General features: G+C 40.9%; 1 protein-coding gene across 2 annotated transcripts in view; it reads left to right on the top strand.

Annotated features, from left to right (window-relative positions):
• LOC144520566 (MICOS complex subunit mic25a-like) overlaps positions 1–21324 on the top strand; it is a 92551-nt gene extending 71227 nt beyond the window's left edge. For both annotated transcript variants that reach the window (XM_078254355.1, XM_078254354.1), the window contains exon 8: positions 20680–21324. In XM_078254355.1, coding sequence (XP_078110481.1) covers positions 20680–20703 — 24 coding nt within the window. In that variant the 3' untranslated portion in view covers positions 20704–21324. The remainder of the gene's footprint in view (positions 1–20679) is intronic.
• Positions 21325–21791: the final 467 nt, after the last annotated feature.

Raw genomic sequence — 21791 nt, 5'->3', positions numbered from 1 at the left:
GCATAAAAGCATGACGAGGTACGTACAAACGGGCCGCACTGAGGTAAAAGCGCAGACTGCCTGTCGCGGGAACTGAAAATGGCGAATTGCGTTTTTCCGTGTCATGCATATGCATTCACGGGAGGGTCAAGGGGAAAGTGGGAGTTTCCCATAAATAGATCGGAGGGGAAACGTAAAGTGCGCCTAATTATGTTTTCCGCGGTATGTACAATAACCTCCCGTGAAAGCGCGCCTCTATTTTGCAGATTTTTGCCACAAGGATCACACTTTTTCAGTTGAGTGAACACAAAATCATTAAGCGTTACAGATTAAGCAGCCATTAGTACAGTTACTGGTGGAAATCAAAGATGATATTGAATCTCCGACTCAGCCTTCACATTCCATTCCAGCAGTTGTTAAACTCCTCGCTACATTACAAATATTGGCATCAGGATTGTTTCAAACAGTCATAGCATCAGCAGTGGGAGTATTGCAGTCTGCACTCAGCCGTGTCATAGCACAAGTACTTAACGCTTTGCTACAGCACAATTTACGGTATAGTGGGCTGCAGATTTGGTAAATACGATGTAAGCTGAAGTATCACAGCGTGCGCTTTCTGCGGGTTGGACATGGCGCTGATAACGCTACATTTGCAAATGTACGTACATCTGCTGTGAGTTTGAGGAAAATTGGTTTTCATTTCTGTTTTCATTTTATTTATAAGCACACACAGTTGATGTGTGATGTCTGCTGTGTTGTGAATATAAGTTTTAATCCTTTCAAAAAATTTGGAGTGGCCTGCTCATTTAGTTAATTAGTCAAAATTATGAATTAAATGAAATTACACAGCTCTGATGGGAGAAATCAAACAGATGATGTATTTTCATTCCTAAGCTTTTAAATGAGTAAAACAGGACTTCATTGGGACTAAATGTGGTCCAGTTTTTGTTTTGTCTTTCCAGACTCAAAGAAGTGACTGTGATGTGTTTTGATCAGTGTCTCAGCGGGTCAGTAGAAAAGGCCTACATGTCACAGACGTCTGCCTGCTGGGTTACGCTACCATCTTTATGTGTGTGTGTACATGCGTTTGTGTTTGATGGCAAATGAGGGGAGGATCCCACAGAGTCCGCAGAGACTGAGCAGGCAACCTCGAGTCATTATCCTCTGGGAGGCTGAGCCTGACGTGGGCACTGCTACATGTAACGCGTACACACTGTCCAGACACTCGGTGGGATTCTCTAGTCATTTATCTGCACTCTCAGATGTGAATACATACACAGCACGCACATGCACGCACACACTGTCTATATGCCATGTGGGATTCCAAAGTAATTTAGCGGCAGTCTCAGAGAGAGTCTGGCTCTGATGCTGATCAATGTCAGAAGCTCGGCTCAAGATGGAGAGAGGCAAGAGGGGAGACAGACTGAAAAAATGAGAGACAGTGACAGAGAGGTACAAAAGAGATTTGGAAAAGTGGAGAAAATACCTGACCGGAGAAGAAAAAGAGCAGGTAAAGGATATACAGGGAGTAAAAACAGCAAAAGAGATTTTGAAAAAAAAATAATAGAGAGATGAGTGTTACAGCAGCATGTCCGATCACAGATGTATGTGGAGCTACAGCGAGTTCAGGATCAGGCCGGCTGCAAGTTGAGACCTCAGAAACTTTAAACGTCGTTATTTTCCCCTTCAGCAAGGCCAACTACTGAGGCACACACACACTCACACGTATATATCTGGAGCCCTGCTGTGGAGTGCAGACATTACAGGCTTTGGGTCTAATACCAAGGGAGTTACTCCTGAAGTTAAAAGCTGCCTGTCAGACTGGCTGTCAGAGAGTAAAACAGAACAGGGAGAAACAAAAGGTAGAATCAGAGAGAGAGAGAGAGTGCTGAGGAACAGCAGAATAATTAAAAAGGATATTTGGAAATGTGTGTTTAAAGAATTATTGGTCACCATAATCTTGTCCACACTGGCCATGAAGCAATCAACTGTGGGGCAATAAGGCCGTTCACAGTCCTTGTTCCGTGGACTGTGATTCCTTGCTGCTGCTGCGGCGGAAGAATACTTACCTTACACAGCAGCTGGATTCTCGCAATCTCACGAGATCATGCAAGAAATGCGAATTTGCGTTTCCTAGGAAGGCAAAGGCAGGTCACGGCCTACCGATTTTGCCATAATGTAATTGCAATAAAAGGATGAAAAGTTGTTACATCATGATAACGATTTGTAAAAAGTCTGAATTCATACTTTATCATGTCTGTCCGCAAGACTAAAAGCAAACAACTACATTTAAAATGCTTGTTTTCTGTGAATTTCAGATCAATCAGGGCTATGCTAACATTGTAGCTGCTCCATCAACACAACAACGTACAGATCATTTCAGAATTTTCCAGGTAGTCCAACTTCCCCGCTTACTTTTCCCCAAGAAAGCTCATTTTTTGTCTCTGTACAATTAATGAAGGTACAATAGAGCTCTGGGTGCCCAGAGACAGTTACGTTAATGTAATGTGATCGCGCCACCGAAAATGCCTCGGTCTGAGCGCATGATTACTTTGCCTCTGATTGGCTTACCCTGATATTCTAACCCTAACCAATTTTACTCTATCCAACCAAAAAAGGCAATGAGTACTAGCCAATCAGAGGCAGAGTAGGGCGGGTCATGCCTTTGCAATCGCGAATTTACGGCTGCAACTGTTTCCAATGACGGCTTCTTAAATTGTTCGGCGTTTCTCATCATGTTAGAGGAATACCTTCTTGCTGTCACATGTAGGTTTGTTGCCCCAAATCATCACTTGAGAAGCCCATTAAAACTTTTAAACCAGACATGTGATCAACACTTCGGCTGAAAGAGCTTTCAGTCGTATGGGTAAAACGTGAGATTTTACATGTAGACGAGGAGTTAAGTGTAGGGTGGCTGCTCTGGACTGCAGTCTAACTGGGTAGTAGCCATGAAAAATATCTTTTTAATAGTCTTATGTGAGGTATAATGAAGGGAAAAGTATTTATAAAAATGAACCCCTACCTCTAAAAAGTGAAATTGGTCTAAATTGGCCAAGTAATTATATCAAATTACACAGACCAAAAGGTTTTCAACATACATATGGCATTTTATTTGCTGTATTAAGACAGAGTTGAAAAGTTCTGAATCTATTTATTAATGCATATTTGGTATGCCAGAAAAGGCAGGGGGGAAAATATGTACTTAATTTCCTTTGTGGTGCTTGATAGAAGACATCTTGCTTTGTATTACAGTGAAAGCCAGACTTTGACTAATGGCAATATATACCGAGGTTAATTGTTGCAGACTTAGGCAATACAGGAGAAAAAAAACATGTATGTTATCACAGAAGCCTTAATACCTTAACAGTTGGTTAGGAGTCGTATACATAATGAATATTAAGAGAAACTTAGGCTTTATATTCCTTTTTCTTGCTCCATGCAGAGCTATGCCAAAGAAAAACAATAAGTGACTTAAAAGCACAACTCATGTGTGTCGTCTGTTTAAGGGATTATTACTAAATAAGACTAATATGAACTCCCCGGTCCCTGACAGCCTGGGCGAGGTACAGTAGGGAGTAGGAGGACTTGCTGATGAGATGTCAAATTTGTCAGCTATCATACTGAAAGACATTTTCCAAAATGACCCAGTGCATTGAGATTGACTGTCCTCCTGCGCGAGAGGCATTAATTTATACCTTTAGTTCCCCTTTCTTCTGCTTAGCTAATAATTTAAGTTGTTGGACTGTTCAGTCGTTGACATTCATGCCATCCAGGGCTAGTTGAAATAGCGGAGGAGGTTTGACTGATGACATGTCTTGTCTCCTGTCCATCAGAGGCTACTTTACAGATGTATTAAGTGCTGTGTTAAAATGGAGCTTTTCTCAGAGTGGTAGAATTTGGACATAAATCAAAATCCAGTCCGATATCCCTGTAGCAAACCCTTAGAGAAACTTTTTTGTTGACATTTAACTATTTTTCCTTCTAAGCTGAAACTTCATAAGAACAGGCAAGGTCTAAGTTCTGCCTTTTCCATTAGGTTTTATAAATCAGAATGTATAAACGTAATTTTAAAGGCGACACTGGGACATACAGTATCTCCTCATTTTAATGTGCTGTTTGGTAGGAAAGCGCAGTTCAGTTTTGGGACAGCCACTGACCACAAAAGTGGCGCTAATATTGATTAACTTTGACATTCACGTGATGACTGCCACCCGCAGTAGGAGGTCGCCGGAGTGGAGCAATAAGAGAGTACATGAGACCGGCACCATACCATACTGTCAAACCATTCCACTGCTTAAATATTCTCCTGAATCAGAAGACAGGGAGGTGCAGGTGTAGAATATGGTACAGAACTGACTGAGAGATGCCGCACAATCATTTCGGAGCTTAATTTTTTCTGTAGCATTTGGTCAGGCTGTAGTGGCTATTTATTACAGCCCACTACAAAAAACGCTACCCAATGTCACTGGGATATGAAGTTAAACTAATAACCTACTCCAAAACATTGTGGATACAGGTTGGGTATTCCAAGCACTTCTCTGTAGTGCTTGGAATACCTATTTGTTTCCCTGAGAGTACCTGGAACTTGGATTTAGTACGACCCTCCTGAGCAATGCCAAAATGTATGTTCAGGAAGTAGGGGTGTGACGAGACACGAGATTGGGTTCACTAGAACGAAGATTTTAACACTATTTAAAAGAAAACTTCAATTAAGAAATATGACCTGGAAAAATAGTCTTTACTCGGAGAACCAAGGTTACAACGTAACCAAGCGTTTCATTGCAGCAGTAAACAAGGAAGTAGGCTGCTCTTGTATTGATTTATGACCATTTTAAGACTAGGGGAGAACATTTATCTTTGTTTAATATCATTACAAGTAAAGTTAGGTTTTGCTTTCTGCTTCCGTCTCATTTAAAAAAAGACGATTTGTGCAATCTGCACGAGTCAGCGGCACGCTGAACTACATGCTGCAGTCCGTGTGTGTGTGTGTGTGTGTGTGTGTGTGTGTGTGTGTGTGTGTGTGTGTGTGTGTGTGTGTGTGTGTGTGTGTGTGTGTGTGTCGGGCGCGAGAGAGAGAGAAAGATAGAGAGAGAGGCCATACCCTCTAGTTGTAACGCTGGGTTTTACAGGCAGCTTTTTACAATTGCAACTCCGCTACCGCTCTGCAAAAGTGAAGTCAGAGTCAACTTTGGCGAACGGGCAGGGGGTCTTCTATGCTAATTTAGAGGTCCAAGCCAGACTCCTCTTCGAAGCCATGTATTATATGTCCAACCAGGCCAGACTCCGTCTACTGGGTGCTGCTCTGCACTTATGACCGATATCGCGAGACAATTTTTACCTCGACGAGAAGTCTCGCCACATGTTAGTCTCGCGATATCTCGTAGGACGAGATCTCGTCACACCTCTATCAGGAAGTCGCCCCCGAAAACAGAACCAGAAACAATGTATACACCTTAAGTTATGGGTCAGTTATCTGTCTCAGAGACGTTTTGATTCAACTCCATAGTGATTTTCTTTACACCAGAGCTGGTGGTATCGATGTATTGCATTGCAATATACTAAGAAGTGTTTGCAATATTCTGTCCCTCTCATTTACATGTATGTAGGGTGGGCAGAGCATTTAAGCAGGGCAGTTTTGTAGTTATGCTGTGGAGCGTTCAACAGACCCACAGAGGGATGGGATAGAGTTTTTAGGAACACTGGTTGTGATTTGAAATGGCCCAGCCTGTTGTGCAGGAGTGTGTGTGCTGTTTCTGAGGCTTAATGTGCAAGTAAGAGTCCCTGTGGACAGAACACCAGAAGATAAGGGGAAAGAGAAAATAGTTTCATCAAGTTTTGATAAGTCCATTCTCAAAGGAAAACCCCATTGACAATACTGATATACTGATAACAAATCTGTATCTGTTACTGATCTGAATGCACATTGACTTTCGCAAAGCCAGTGAATCACAACGGTATCAAACCTAATATTGATTTCTTTTTTCTTTTACCTTCAGTTTTATTGTTGATTGAACAGGAGTCGTGCCGGTACAAATATCACAGCAGCTCAGCTACTCTGCTGGCAGATAACATTCTAGACAAACAAACTGAAGAAAAATACAAAGAAAAGGCTTTGAAGAACAAAAAAACACATGCTGTAGGTATATAGAGATCTAGAAACTGCCGCATAGCCGTGGTAGATGTGAAAGGCTTTGAGAAACACTGGACATACAAAGAGAAAAATAGAAAGGAAGATGAGGAGGGGAGCGCTAAAACATGACAAAAGAGCACAGTGAAAGAAGAAACGATTAGGTCTAAAGTAAAAGCTGGGATTAAATGTTGACAGGCAGAAACTGGAGATCAGTTTAAGTGAAACAAATAATGGAGCAGACTTCCTCTGCAGGCAGTACGAAAGAGAATAAATGAGTAAGAGAAAGGAGAGATGAACCCTGTGATGAGCACTGATACTGCAAAGCTGAAGAGACATTACAAAAAAATGAACCAGTTAAAGGAACATGAGGAAGAAAGAGGAGAAATATATAGGGGGAAAAAATATTAGTAGCCAAGGGGAAGAAAAAGAGTTGTGCTTTGTAAACCTGATGGTAAAGACTGAGCAATTGAAGAAGCGATGTGAGGAAATGGGGAGATGCGCAGAAGTGAGTATAAAATGATGAAGAGGAGGAGGGGGACAGTTGAAGAACAGAGGTGGAGGCAGACGAGGGATGATGGGAAATGGGGTAGGAGCGCCATTGAGAGAGCAAGAGAAATGGAGGGGGAAGACTCGAACAGATGTGCTGGAGGGGAGAGAAAGAGGATGGGGTGAAGAAGGAATAAGGCTCATGTCAGAGGGGAGAGCATTGTGGGAGAAAGTGAGTGAGTATCGTGAGGGGGAAAAAGCGAGAACGGAAAGATGGGTAGATACCACGAGGAGATGGTAAGTGCTTGTGGAGGAAGGGTTAGAGATGGACAGAGGATTAAAAGATGCAAAGAGAGAGAAAAAGATGGCAGGCCCCACAGCAGTCAACACTAATGAAGAAGAATGAGGGTTTTCAGCTGCTTGCTGGACCTGCTACTGACCACACAGACACACACACACACACAGATAAAGTTTCACACACTCTTTCCCTTAAGTATGTACTCAATTTTTTATACAAAATCTATGAAGCAATAAATAGTCAAACTCCACATTCACCTAATTGCTATGCGTGAATAAATACCACAGTGTCTTGTAGCTTCTTTTAAACTAGGCCCTTATTAAGGAACAGAGTTTTTCTAATTGTTCTGAGAGTAACCGTCTCTGGGAATGGGAGTTTCATACCAAGCTTCTAAATTAGTATAGGTTGCTGTTTTTATATCTTCTTTCAAATTGCAGAACTTTTCTACAAAGTTGATGTACCATGGAGCAGATAGCACTTTTTTGTCCTTTGACATTCTATTTGTGACTCTGCGCTTCAACCACCACAACGTCCTGCCCACTAGAGAAAACAGGAATAAAACACACAAGTCAAAAATCTTGAATCTTAACAAATTTTGTTAAGAAGTAGTTTGCCACCGGTTTTTGCAAAGGCGTTGAATTGTTTCAAAAAGGTAATGTTCATTTGCAGCAAATCTTTTTGTCAGATTCTTCTTTCTCTTCTCTCAGTTGAAGGTCTGTTTGTGCCTCATTAGCTGTGACTGCCTACAGACAAGAAGAGAAAAAAAAGCTTTAAGGGATCCTTTGACTTTTTTCTTCACCCCAGCTCACAGTGTTGAACAGAAGTTGACTGAACACTTGCCAGAACACAGCGGTGCAATGCGTGTGCAGTGATGGAGGTCTATCAAAAGTTTTATTATACCTCTGCGCCGGTGATAGCCGTGGCTGGAGGCATTATGTTTTTGAGCTGTCCGTCCGTCGGTTCATCTGTCCATCGGCCCCATTCACATGGACCTGATATCTCGGCCTTGAGAAAATTTCTTCAAATTTGGCGCAAACGTCCACGTGGACTTAACCCTCCTGTTTGACCCGTTTACAAAAATGTTATATATCAGAACTATGACAAAAGAACGTTGAAAAAAGTGACAAATGTTGGAAAAGCTACAAAAAACGCTTTTTTAAACGCTGAAAAAAGTGACCAAAAAAATGTGAAAAAGTGACAAAAAAACCCATCAAAAACATCGCCAAAGGTGACAAAAACTTGTGAAAAAAATTGGAAAAACGCGAAGAAAAAAAAACATCAGAAAAAGCGACAAAAAACTTGTTAATAAATTGACAAAAACATCATTAAAAAATACGCTAAAAAAATTGGAAAGAAAGTGACAAAAAAATTGGAATAAAATCGACAAAAACGTCAAAGTGTAGAAAAAGAACAAAATTTCTTTGAAATTTCGACCCAGAAAAACACAAAGTTGCACGGTCGACAGGAAGATCAGAATTTGATGGTCAAGGTTACTGTTATTTGCCACAAAAAGCCAATCTTTTGACTGTACAGATGTTATCTGTAGTTACCTAGCAACGTATACGTCCTGTGTGTGTATGTTCACAGCTCACACTCTGATCTCAAACTTTACTGGGACCTTCAGTTCTTTCTGTTATTTTCTTCCTCCTTTTCTTCTTCCTCTTATTTCCTTCGTTTCATTAAGGAATTTCATATCAAAGGAACAAACATATCAAATGGTAGTCACTTCGACCTGTGTCTGAACTCACATTATGTTTGTGCCACAGTACATTTTGGCTCAATGTGACCTCGAGTGTGTGTTTCTGTGTGTGTGTGTTGGGTCCACTGAAGAGTTTAGCGCTGGAGAATGTATTAACGGAGATAGAGGGATAGTGTTCAGGTCATTAATGTTAGTGGAAACCTACACAAACGCACACACACACACCCACACCAGGCCACAAGAACTCATGTGAGTCCAGTTTTCGGACATGAAGGCAAGAACCAAGGCATTTTTACTGTAAAGCTGAAATACAAAAATGTTCTAGTTTGTCAAAGATTTTCATACAAACAACAATTTCTTTTTCTAAAGCAAATAACAGGACACATAGTTTCCCTGCTTGTCAAAGTGCCGATAATGAGGAAGGTTTATACTGTGAGGACGCTGAGAGAATGTGTCAAACACCTTACTCTTCCTGTGTAAGGTTACCTGAGCATACATTCACACATGCCCAAGTACACTTACATCAGCTCCCAGGGTTTGGAGAAATGTTTTTGTCAGTTGGTTTGTCGTATTGTTCGTCAGTTTGTTTTCACTGTAGTCTCTTTTTTTATTTTTTTATCTATCTTTAATGAATCTTCCTTCATCTGTCAGTTTAGTTTTTCTGCCTCTGCTTCCTTTAAACCAACACCTTTCATCTAGCTTCCACATCTGTCTGGCAACTCTTTTTTTCCTCCACTTTCTCTGTGTCTACTCCACTCTCTTTGTCTCGCTTGTTTTATTCTGTCTTCTCCTATCTGTTTTTCTTTTCTAAAAACCCCTCTCTTCTTTTTCTCGGCCGTCTCCTTCATTTGTCTCTCCCTGCTCCGCAGTTGACTTATTGATTTCATTTTCATACTGTCTGCAGTTTTTCCCTCTGTCATAAACCATCAGTGTTGCCTCCTTTCAAGCCGGCATTGATCATTGTACAGATGATCACAACCAATCACCACCGAGCGTCATTATCTGCTCTCTCTCTTTCTCTTTTGTTGTTTGTCTCTCGTGTATTGTGTGCCCTGTGGGTTATATATATCTTTTTTTAATCTGGCGATTCAGTACTCCGCTGAAATAACAACACTGTACATTTAAGCATTAAGGTAGTGAATTAGGCTTCTCTTCACCTTTTCATTTTTCCCCTCAGACTCAAGTGCTGTGAAAATTGGCTCACTAAGATAGAAAGCTGAGGGCTTTCAAAGAAAAGGCATCACAGACCTATTTATATAACTCCTTACTCTTCTTGTTTTTAAAGAGATGCAACTTTGACTTTCCATGCATGTGCCTGTCTATGACAATGAATGTGCGTACCTCCTTCACACTCCAGCCACTGTTGTGTTACACATGGAACTTTCTCTTACTTTCTCCTTTTCTTTAAGTGATGCCTGCCGATCCTCTGTCAATCCTCTCTCTCTGTCCCAATCCTTCTCCTCTCTCTCTCCCACTCCTGTATTTCCCTCTCCTTGTCTTTTGTTGCACTGCAGTGTTCGATCGAACAGCACATCAAGCCAAATCTAGAGCCTCTGTTTCCTCTTTTATCTGCCTCGTGGCCCCCGGTGGCCCTCAGACGTCTCAAGGCTTTCAAACGAGGGGAGAATCGGGGGTGTGGAGACATGGAGGGAGGGGGTAGAGTTGAGGGTACTCACAATTGCTTCCCGAGAGAGGCATTTTCACCAGCTTTTGTACACCTCCCTGACCTTTCAGAGCGCCACAACGCCTGTCGGCTCGCGCCACGAGACCCCCTACTCTCTCTCCCTCTTTCTGCACTCTCTGATGGGGGTCCCAGATAATAATTAAACACAGTCCTGTATTGTGTTCTGATGAAAGCCACCTCGGCTGCATAAGCAATTGACACACTCTGTTTGTTTTTCTTCCTGGTGGCATTTTACACCAATATTCTGGTCAGCATTTTATCGCCCCCTCTCTGGCACGCTTAGCAAGAGGTTTTGTGGAACCAAGCCCACCAGCTGGGCTAAGAGAGGACAACAGCGACTTTTAGGTGGGTTTTTCACTGGCTTTTGTTTGCCTCGAAGCAGCCGCACCATTATCAGAACAGTCCACTTTGTACCAGCCTCTCTTTACGTCTTTCTCTCCACTTCCTCATTCTCTTTGTGACTTGAGGCCTTCTTCTCCTTTGTGATTGCTCTCCAATTCACACCCTGTACTCCCAAATAGATTGATCGATTTTTTTTCTTCTTCCCTGGTCTTTTTGTAAATAAATAAATACCATTGTGTTATTGTTTGCTCCCAGAGCTGTGTTGACAAGTTCACTTTCATGTGAAACTTTGAAATTGCTTTTTTATAGTGGTAACTGCAATTATTCTTTGTCTATGTAACAAAGGCAGCTGCTTATTTGCATTGTAGGAAAACGACTCGTTAACTTGTCATTTGTATGTTTTTCGTCCAGTAAAATCGTAAGATCTTAATCTGTGCTTCCAATTGACATAATTAAAAGTTTTTCCTTAAAGTTAAGGCTGGGGTTGTATCTACTATATGTCTGGTTGCTATATCGGTTTACACTAACTTCACATACATAGTGTATTTAGTGTCCAGAGGCTGAGGTTACACTTCTTCCCAGTACTGTTTAGCAGTAAGGTATACTTCTGTCTATCACAACTCTCCTGTTCTCCAGTAAGAGTGAACTTCTCACAACGCCAGGATTCCTCCAGGCACAGATGCACCATGTTCCGGCAGCATTGTGGTTTTGTTCCGTCCTCCACCGTGCGTCATACCACACCGGTAACGTTTCAGAAGCAAAGCGTTTTGCCTGTCCAACCAAGATTTAGTTGATTTTTTTCCTATATATTTGTGCTTCTACTATACAAATAAGTAGTCTACGTAGTTTACTGGGTTCTTCTATTTAGTCCAGTTATAAACGACATGGATCAAAGACTTGTGGCTGTGTTTTAGTTGTTAAAATAGTGTAGTGATGTGATGAGAGAAAAAAAAAAGATTTTATTGACCGGATGCTCTAGTCGCTTCACCTCCTGCCTGGCCTGTGCAAGGCCCTGTGGCTCCGTCAAAATAGATAGATATAAATAGACATATTTAGAGCATATTTTTATCGGAGCAGAGCGGATTGCCACTCCTGGCTATCACAAGCATGGCCTTGAGTTGCCACAATTGCTCCGGCGGCACAGCCGCGCCTGATGGAATCTAAGTAAGAGTAAGAGTCTACAGCCATGCTAGCTCTGTTAGGTTGTACTTAAGCATAGTGGTGCTTTGAGCTCACTGTTAATGTCAGCATGCTAACGTGCTCCCAGTGACAACGTTAACATGCCTATGTTAAGCAGGTATAATCGTTATTAATTCCGTGTGTTAGCATGCTCCTAGCGCTTCAGTAAAAGTATGTGGAAAGCACACTCCGTCACGCGATATTATTTTTCCTAGGATGGCGAAGAAATGACCCGCCCAACTCTGCCTCTTATTGGCTTACCCTGATATTCTTAACCTAACCGACCTCACTCCTCTTGCCTAAACTAACCAGTCAGAGGCAGAGTAAGGCTGGTTATGACTTTGCACACATCAAATATGATAAGAACAGCTGATTTCAGACATACTGGGTCAAGGAAAATGTCCAGCATCAATGGGCAAATTTGAAGTAAAATGGTAAGACAACAGTAGTTTGATGGCAGTGAACCGTTTCATCTTCCATAATCACAGCTCCTCTTGGCGGTAGATAAACAACTGGTTTCCACACACTGTGCTTAGGAGCTTTAGATTATTACATTACATTAGAGCTTCATAATGCATTGTCTACATCATCAAGGGGGGGATTACCAGCCAAATACACAGCGGGGACCCCCTTCACGGCCCGGCCATTTTAGATGGCTACTACTGTATTAATTTAGGTAATCGGATACTTTGCCATTTCGTTTCGCTTTAGTATTTTGATCGGTATGGTGTTCATATTAGCTGATTTCTGTTTGAAAGGGAAGAGGGGGCCATTTTCTTTTGTTTTGCAAGTGACGTATCCGTCCCAGCCACATCATTTTTAGTCAACATGGAAGGTGTGGAAGATTGCTAGCAGCATGTAACATTTTTATTTTTCAACAGTCGAAGAAATATGCTGATTTTAGAGTTATTGTAATTGATATATGATGTCATCCAAGCTTGTCACCATTTTGTTTCTGTCTCCATACATTTTTTTTTTTATTTTCATTGTCATTTGAATATCTTTGGGTTTTGGACATTGATTATTTGAAAGAATAATGAATAGATTAATTGACAACCAAAACATCTGTTAGTTATTGTATTTTGGATTGAAGTGGAGGAATCCGATTATCTAGGTAGCCTTTGTTAGTGGAGAACATTTTTGCAGTATGTGTTCTCCCCCCCCATCTCCATCCCTCAGCAGTGCAAGTGGTCAGGGCTATCAACCACAGAGCCTCAGCCTATCACCTGGGAGCCCCAATTGCCTGCCAGTCATCAGATAAAATGGATTTCCAATTGAGTCAAGGCTCCCAGGCTGGGTCAGGCAGAAAGGAGAACAGGCATACTTCTGCTCTTCTACCTCTCCTGACTTTCTGTTTGTTGTTAGTTTTTTTTCTTTTCTTTGTATCTCCTACAGTGTTCGGCCCTGTCCGTCTTCTTCTCTCTCCACTCCCCTCACTCTGTCTCTCTGATCTGCCGGCCGGGCCACATGAAATGAGAATAGGCTCGTTGTAAAAGCCCAGATACCGTTGCGCTATCTGGGAGGCAGTGTGGTGTAACCCCAGCAAGTCTTCTTAGTCCCTGACTACTCTAACTCAGGATGGATCTGCAATTAGAGCAACAGGTGGGAAATCCATTAGTTTGTTAGTGGGTGAGTTGTGAGGTGTTAACAACAGTTTTTTTTTTATACAGTAGAAGTGCACAGATACCATTTTCAGAACCTGTCGAAGTACTTATAACTTTTGCTGTTCATGCTGTGGCCAGTAGTACACCATTAAACAATTATATTGTTGTTAACTTTAGTCATAAAATAGGCTATCCTAAACATTACACTGAAGCATACAGTAATGTATAGCCTATGGTACACAAGCATCTAAAGTATGCTTTGATAAGTTTAATTATTTTTTTAGTATCCTCATTAGCTTCATCAAAACAGAGGCTATTCTATGCTTTATACTTGATAATGGATGCATCGTTTGAAGTCATTAATCATTAATTAAAAAAATTCAATTATGGTTTTCTGCTTTTCATATGTGAGGATTTGCTACTTGTTTTATATCATCGTTCATTCAATATCTTTGAATTTTGGGGTAATTGATTCATTGAAAAAATAATTGCAGATTACTTGATAATGAAAGTAGTCATAAGTTGAACTTGACAGGAGTGGAGAAAGCTGATTATCTTGGTAGCCTTAATATGAACTTTGTTAGTGGAGACAATCTTTGCAGTATGTGTTCTCATCCACTCTCCCTCCATCATGTTACCCTCTTAATCAAATGGCTTTGAATCTCTTAATCAAATGGCTTTGAATCTCTGCAACACATTCAACTCTTTCTACAGTGAATGTGTGAAAATATATTTGTCATATCTGAAACGAACAAATTATTTTGCCCGTGCAAATGCAATTATACCAAGGTAACAGGTTGCTAAAGTGAAGCAAAATCTTTTAAGGCGCTCTCTTGGCAGCGGTAAGCTTATCTCAGATTTGAGAAAACAATCTGACCACGAGGTCCGTTTTCTTGCTGTTCTAGAGTTTCAACCATATTGCAAGATTTGCATTAGCAGATGAAGTTCGCCCCGTTGTCATGGAGAGTTGTAGATGTTCAAATGTCCATTTTCCCGACCACTTTAAGGACTTCCATGTTGGCTTAAATGCTGAGGTTCAAAGTTATTTTTGAGCTTGGAAATTACATGTTATCACATTTTGCTACAAAGACCATTTTTACACCAGGCATGCTTTTGAAGAGGTTAACATTGTATGTCATTAAAGACTGCCACTGATAAGCACAAACATAAGCAAATACATAGAATAGATCTTTGTTTTAGAGAGGGGAACCACAGCACAGGCGCTGCGTAGTCTATTTTTTCTCATTTCTATGTTCTAGAAAGCAAAGGTTTTCATTTTTATTAGAGGTCTACATATTTTTGTAAAGTTATTTCAAAGGAAATATTTATATACTTTTTTTTATCTTGAAAGTTGCAGGCACCGTGCAAGACACAAGCGACTCACTGACCCATGGTCCACATCTACATATCAACAATATTGTTTTAGAGCCAACAAACTCGTATCCTTTAGTGTTTCTGTTTGTGTATGCATGCAAGCAAGCACATGTTTACCCTTTCCCTCTTCCTTTTAGTGGTCCAGAGCAGGCTCACTCCTGAACGTACACACACATTGTTTGAGAGCATCTGTTGCTTTGTTTCTCTCTAAAGTGAGCAGTTGTGTTCATAACCTGTACTGGAGCTTTCAGTGAAGCAAATTTAAACTAAGTTTAAATGAGGTGAGAAAATATGTTCTCAGGTTTGCATTTAAGTCATTGTACTATATTTAAAACACCTACTACTTGTACCCAGTGAAGTGCAGAATAGAGCACAAAGGAAAGAAGATGGATGGAGGGATGGATTGAGGAGTAGATGAGAAGAGAACAGATGGCAGTTGCGGAAGAATTGATGGCAGAAGTGAATGGTGAGAGAATGGAAGTTGAGGAGAGGAAATCGGAGGGAGGAGATGAGAGGACTGAAGGAGGTGGGGAGCCATATTGATCACCCTGCTCTGTGAGTCTCTCTGTGGTTTTAATGGTTTGAGTTTCACAGCTGGAGTGAACTCTGTCTGCGGTGCTGAGAACAGATACCATGCCCTCTCTACACACACACACACATGCACACACTGTACAGTACAAAACATGCAATCTGCTTCTTTACCAGCTGACTTAAGGTCATTGCACCCCGAGCCTTCAGTCAATTTAGCTCATTGCATCGTTCCACATTAGTAACTTACTGCAGCTATAGGACTTCAGTGGGACCAGGAGTCATTCAGAAACAACCCTCCTCCCTGCTGCTGTCCAGCCTCTGAAGCCAACCAGTGCTGAGCCTGATCAATATCTAACTGGGACACCAAAGCAAATTTACAGGAGACTTTATTTTATTGTTACAGGGTGTCTGCAGGGTTTTAAAAAGTATTAAAAGGTAGTAAATCAAATTAGTAAAAATGAAGGCCATTAAAAGGTATTAATCGCCATTTTACGAGGTATTCATTTTTGCAAACTATGAGTTGTCCATTTGTTTTATTATGTCTATTTAAGTTCATATTGTAAAGTTTGTGTGATATTATATCCTATCCTGCGTCGGGTGATAGCCTATGATCCTGAAGTCGACATCAAACATTTCGCAGGAATGTGGATGAAACATTTTGCGTGCTGAACTGGATGACTAGTGGCTGCTGAACGTCAAGCTCCTTAACAGCTCTGACAGCTAGGCTACCTAGACAAACATGGGCAAATGCTAATTTTCCAATAAATGGCTAGAGGACCTGGCGTTTAAAGACTGGCTCAGGCCTGTAGAGGGGAAAGACCAGCAGGCTTACTATTCGGTTTGTAAAATCAGTATAACTTGGATGGGGGTTAACGCTCTTCGGTCGCATATGCAATGTACCAGCCATAAATCTGGAATACGCGGAGAACAGTTATCAATCTCCAGTTTCTGTGCTGCTGCTACCGTTAGCCCTACACCACCGCAAACTAGTGCCACCGTCCAAACCAACGTTTTATAAATCTCAAGCTCCGTTTGGTTAGAAATGTGTTGCCGTATAAACCTGCAACTCAATGGCGTGTTGGTTTTAAAATATATTGAGAAGGTATTCAAAATTGTATTAAAAGGTATTGAATTTACCTCCAGGATTTCTGTATATACCCTGTGTTAAGAACTGTGGATTAATAATAGATGTAACTCTTGGATTAATTCCTGAAATGGTTGATGCAGAATTACATTTTTGTCTTGATCCAACAAAAAAAGCATTAATGAAAACAACATTGTGTGAAATGTTTTCACCATATAAATCCTTATTTTCATAAAAACACAAGTGCATAAGCAAAGTACGACTCTTTAATTCATCCTCAGTTTTCCAAACTGACATCGAAGGGTGAGTTCTCAAGATTAAGTGTCTACAGCCATGTTAGCTTTGAGCTAAATGCTAATGTCAGCATGCTATCCTGCTCTTAATGACATGTTATGTTTACCCTCTCCACCATCTTAGTTTAGCATGTTATCATGCTAACATTTGCAAATTAGCAGTAAACAGAAAGTACTTCTAAGACTGGTGGGAATGTCATTAGTTTTGCAGGTATTTGATCATTAACCAAAGTAATGGACACTGTCAAAATTTGACCTGATGATGGTGCCAGATAAAAAGTCAGAGAATCACCACAGTGCTTTCTTTTTTGAGGGGGACATTAATCTGTACCATATGTTTTGGCCAACATTCCAGTGGTTGTTGATATTCACAAATTAATCTCAAATGTATTGTCTGTTCTCAATGTACTTTAAAAATGATATATTTCAAGATTTTAATGCACTTATCAACATGGTAGCGTACAAATATGTTTGCTTTATGCAATGCATGTTAATGTTAAGGTGCTAAGCTAAGCTAGCAATATATAGCCGATAACATGGCTGTAGACTCTTAAGCGTGATTTATGCTATGCGGAGGCTCCACTCAGAGTTTTCGCCGTAGCATATGTAAGTGGCCTGAAGTTTATTCTTGGTGTGTGCGTCGATCTCTTTAAGAGAATAGCAGGCATAGCCGGCATGTGTGCGTGCGCGTGGGGAGTGTGTGGTAGAGCGAGTGAGAGAGTGACGGCGATTAGCTTCGGAGCGAGTACCGACTCTAGAGGCATAGTAAGAGAAACAAAATGTCTCCTCTGTGCTTTCTGATCACGGTGGGAAAACTCTAGCACGAAAAGTTAACTCTCTCCTTGATTTCATGTTGTGTAAGGAGAAGGAGAACCAGGAAATGAGTCGGGGGAAATGCAAAGCTACTAAGCCACGGCCGAGAGACGTGCATCGCCGCGGTGTGTAGTTAAATTTTTTTGGGAGGTGCACATCAGGCTAGGGTCCGGCGTAGGGTCCGTGTCTCCATGTACCTATGTATGTAGCAACGGCATAGAGTTAACACAGAAGCATGAATCATGCTTTACTCTTGTTAGGTAACTGATACAGTCCACATCTCTAGATACATTTGTGGTGTGCTCACTCTATGTCTGATGTTGTTTAGATTTCTGCAGAATAAAGGTTAAATTGCCCATATTATTAAAAAAATCACTTTTTCTGGGATTTGGGGTGTTATTTTGTGTCTCTGGTGCTTCCACACGCATACAAACTTTGAAAAAAACACATCCATGCTGTTTTGAGTGAGATACGGTTTCTGAATGTGTCCTGCCTTCAGTCTCCGGGTGAGCTGTTCAAAATCTGCACGGCTTTCTACGTAACTAGCCGAGACGAGGGGCCTAGGGGGCTAACCGTTAGCATGCTAGCGCTAGCATGCTAGCTCGTTCTCAATGGCAAAACACTGCTACAATACACACAAATTCACCCTGATCTACAAAATAAATTGTAAAGAACTACTTACATGTTCCTGTTCTGCAGGTATTCCACACAAAGTTGGAAGTGCGCCCTCATTTAGAAGAAGTCTCCCGGCTAACATATTGGCTAATCCTGCCTTGTACAGGCCGAAGTTGCAGAAACAGCTAGCTAGCTCATGTAATCCTTACCTAGCTACTGCGCATGTGCGACTGACAATAAAGATGTTACAGAAGTTGCGAGGTCTCACTCTTTAGCTAAAACAGAAACCTGACACAGGGTGAAAAGAGGAGCTGCAGCAATGTGCAGTACAACAGAAATATGGTGTTTTTTGAAAATTAAACCATTTAAACCTATTCTGATAAAATCGCAAATCACAATTATGAACCTGAAAATGAGCATAATATGGCCACTTTAATGCACATTTCTTTTTCAACCACTGTCCTTCTTGCAGCTTGTGTAAATCCCATCTGTGCTATTTTATGCCTGCAAATTGTTGCACCTTAGTAAATTCAGTGTTTCAGTTTCCAGTTATCACTTGCTTGATCCTTCCTTAAAGGAATATGCAGTAATTAGAAACTGTTTGATAAATATACTGCATGTGTCGGGAGCTGAATGCGTCACATCCATAAGTAGTCAGGGTCGAGTCTTCCTGTGGTAATCAGCTTATATAGTCATAGCTAGGAGCCATCTTGTTAGATATTGTCTCTCTTGGAAAACATAAGTAATAACGAATAAGACTTCGAAGAGTTAATTGGCCTTCTTATAGAATCGCGCCCATGAGCATCCTCTTCATACTCTGTAACTCAATATGTTCTGTTGAGACCATCTCACTAACAAGGTGCTGTATATCACCTAGCTTTAATTGATCATTTTGATAGGTTGCATTCCAAGGTTATAGGTATAGGTCTGCGTGGTGGCAAAGCTATATAAAAATTGGCTAGTTATCACCTTGGCGTGATAAGTGTCTCTCTCAGGATCATGTTACCAAGATTTCAAGGTGCTAAATGATCATCGCTATTTCATGGAACAGCACACAAGCGTGGTATAATGGTGTCATACCTGTTGTGTTCTCTCAGGGACAATGAGATGCTAGGGTTTCAAGGACTTCATTGGTCTTTGGTTGAATGATGGAGGTGGCACTGCTTGGATCAATTGCATGTAGCTGTTTTAAAGTAGAAGTTAGGTAGGCATGATAGGCTAGCTCTCTTGGAGGTTATTGCATCGGCCTTTGATGAACAGAATGCTAGGGTGTACAGATAGCGTAAATGAGAAGATGGATGATAGATAGATAGATAGATAGATAGATAGATAGATAGATAGCAGTAGCTCAGTCTGTAGGGAGTTGGGTTGGGAACCGCTAGTTCAAGTCCCCATACGGACCAAAGTATAGTGGTGGACTGGTAGCTGAAGAGATGCCTGTTCACCTCCTGAGCACTGCCAATGTGCTCTTGAGCAAGGCACCGAACCCCCGACTGCTCGGGGCACCTGTCTATTGACAGCTGCAGCCCGCTCACTCTGACATTATCATCCTGTATAGTTACTGAGCATGTGTTTGTATAGTTCAGGCCTGTATGTAATGTGTGTTCTAACAACAGAGTGAAAACATTGTAATTTCCGTCGCGGGATTAATAAAGTCTAAATTATTATTATTATTATTACCATACATACATACAAACAAACATACAATACATACAATACATACATACATACATACATACTTTAGTACATACATAAAAAGGAGTTCTGAGTGTCACCACCAGGATGATCCCTAATATAACCCTGTACATATACATACCTGCTGTAGATGCACAAAACAGCAACCCAAAAACTTTAAGATTGGAAAAGGGAAAGTTTTATTAACATGGGACATATTTTGGGTCAAACTCATATTTTTGCATCTTACAACTTTGCTGTCACACAACCTCTCCCCTCCATTATGAGACAGTCTAAATGCAATTGTGGGGATTTCACTGATTTGAAAGGAAGTGAGAAGAACTGTATGATTGGCTGTGCTTGTTGCCAGCCAATAACACACCCTGTGTTAATATATTTCCCCTCATTCTTCCACATTCCAAACTCCGCTGCTCTTAAAAATACCCAACACTCAATGACAAGACAAAATAATAATAACACCTTGTGGAAAGAGATTAAACGGATTAATATTAGGAAAATTAACCAGCTGGGAAAGAGGTCTGGCAATTAGAACTTTGTGTGAGAGAATGTTTGTAAAGTAGCACGAAATGGCTAATGTCCATGCCTACACTTTAAGTCCAAACAAAACACCTGCTGAATCATTTAGTATGTCAAGGGGAACTTGGTCTTATGAAATTCTAACAACAAAAAAACAAACCGACTGTATCAACAGATTCACTTTTCTCCATTATCGAGATAATCCCTACTATTAGCAGGTCTGACCTTTCAGTTGTGGACAGTTAAAGCTGGAAAAGTGTGCACAAAACATGGACAGTCCTTGCACCTAAGAGCATCTCAAAGGTCAGAGGGTGCAGCAGGAGTAATTCACTGTATTTATTTCTCTTTTTTTCTTAGAACCTGCTCGTCAACCACGGATGAAGAGAGGGTGGTAAAGGGTAAAACAGTTATTTGACGAAGGCTTTTACTTTGGCACTAAGATCGGCACTTGTTACTTTCCTGTTTTGAATTGTGAGAGAGTTGATTTGCTGTTAGCATGCCTTGTTTTTAAAACTTTCTTATTATGCTATTTATCTGCGGTATCATCCGGTAAAATTGCTCTATTATTCTGCACTGCTACATTCTACCGGGAAGCTTTGGAAAAGAGTGTGCGTATTACATTCATGGTCTGAGTCTGTACGCTTTCAATTCTGTTATTCACAAGATCAGCAGAAAGTAGTTCTAAGACTTGGGTTGTAAAGATCCATTCAGGGTCATTCCTCCATCATCTGAATGTGAAATTCAGTTGACGTCAAAAACTCTGCTTCCTTTGTTGGGATGAAAAATGAGAAAAATAATTTAAGGTGTGAGATTAATTGTGTGCGTAGAGACCGTCCTTGTTCTGACAAAAAGAACTGTATTAAGTTTAATTGCTTTTGAGTTTTACGGTTTTGTATTTTTTTTTTTAACAACACAGGAATAAGCTCAGGTAATCCTGGCCGTGACTTAAATCCAACAGACCTGTGATGTATGGTATGATTTTATTAAACCATTCATATCCTGTGACAGTCTTGTTTGTGTCTTTACGTTTTACATCAGGACTACTAAACCAGCTTATAGGAGTTAAAAAAAAGAAGAAAGGTCCAAGGCGCTCTTTTGGCAAAAAGCCTTTATTTAGATGGCTTTTCATGATGAAATTACTAGAACATGTTAAAGATGCAGTAGGTAAGACTTATAAAACTAACTTTCTGTCATATTTGCTGAAACTGACCCTATGTTTGAGTAGAACTACATTTGGCAGGTAAGTTAAAAAAAGAAAATCTGGCTCCTCTTGCACCACCTACAGCCTGTAGTGTGATTTGCAAAGATCCACAGCTCCCTGTTCAGATGTACCAATCAGGGCCAGGGCGGGGGGGGGGGTCTAACTGCATGTCAATCACTGCTCAAGCACACACATTCATTCTCCCTTGTGGGGGGAGGGGCTTAGGAGACCGTTTGGGCTTTAGTAGAAAGGGGGGAGGGACTGAGAA

The sequence above is a fragment of the Sander vitreus genome, chromosome 7 (assembly GCF_031162955.1).
Source record: "Sander vitreus isolate 19-12246 chromosome 7, sanVit1, whole genome shotgun sequence".
NCBI lineage: Eukaryota > Metazoa > Chordata > Actinopteri > Perciformes > Percidae > Sander > Sander vitreus.
The sequence above is the reverse complement of the archived record's forward strand: the minus strand, read 5'-3'. Positions and strand labels throughout refer to the sequence as shown.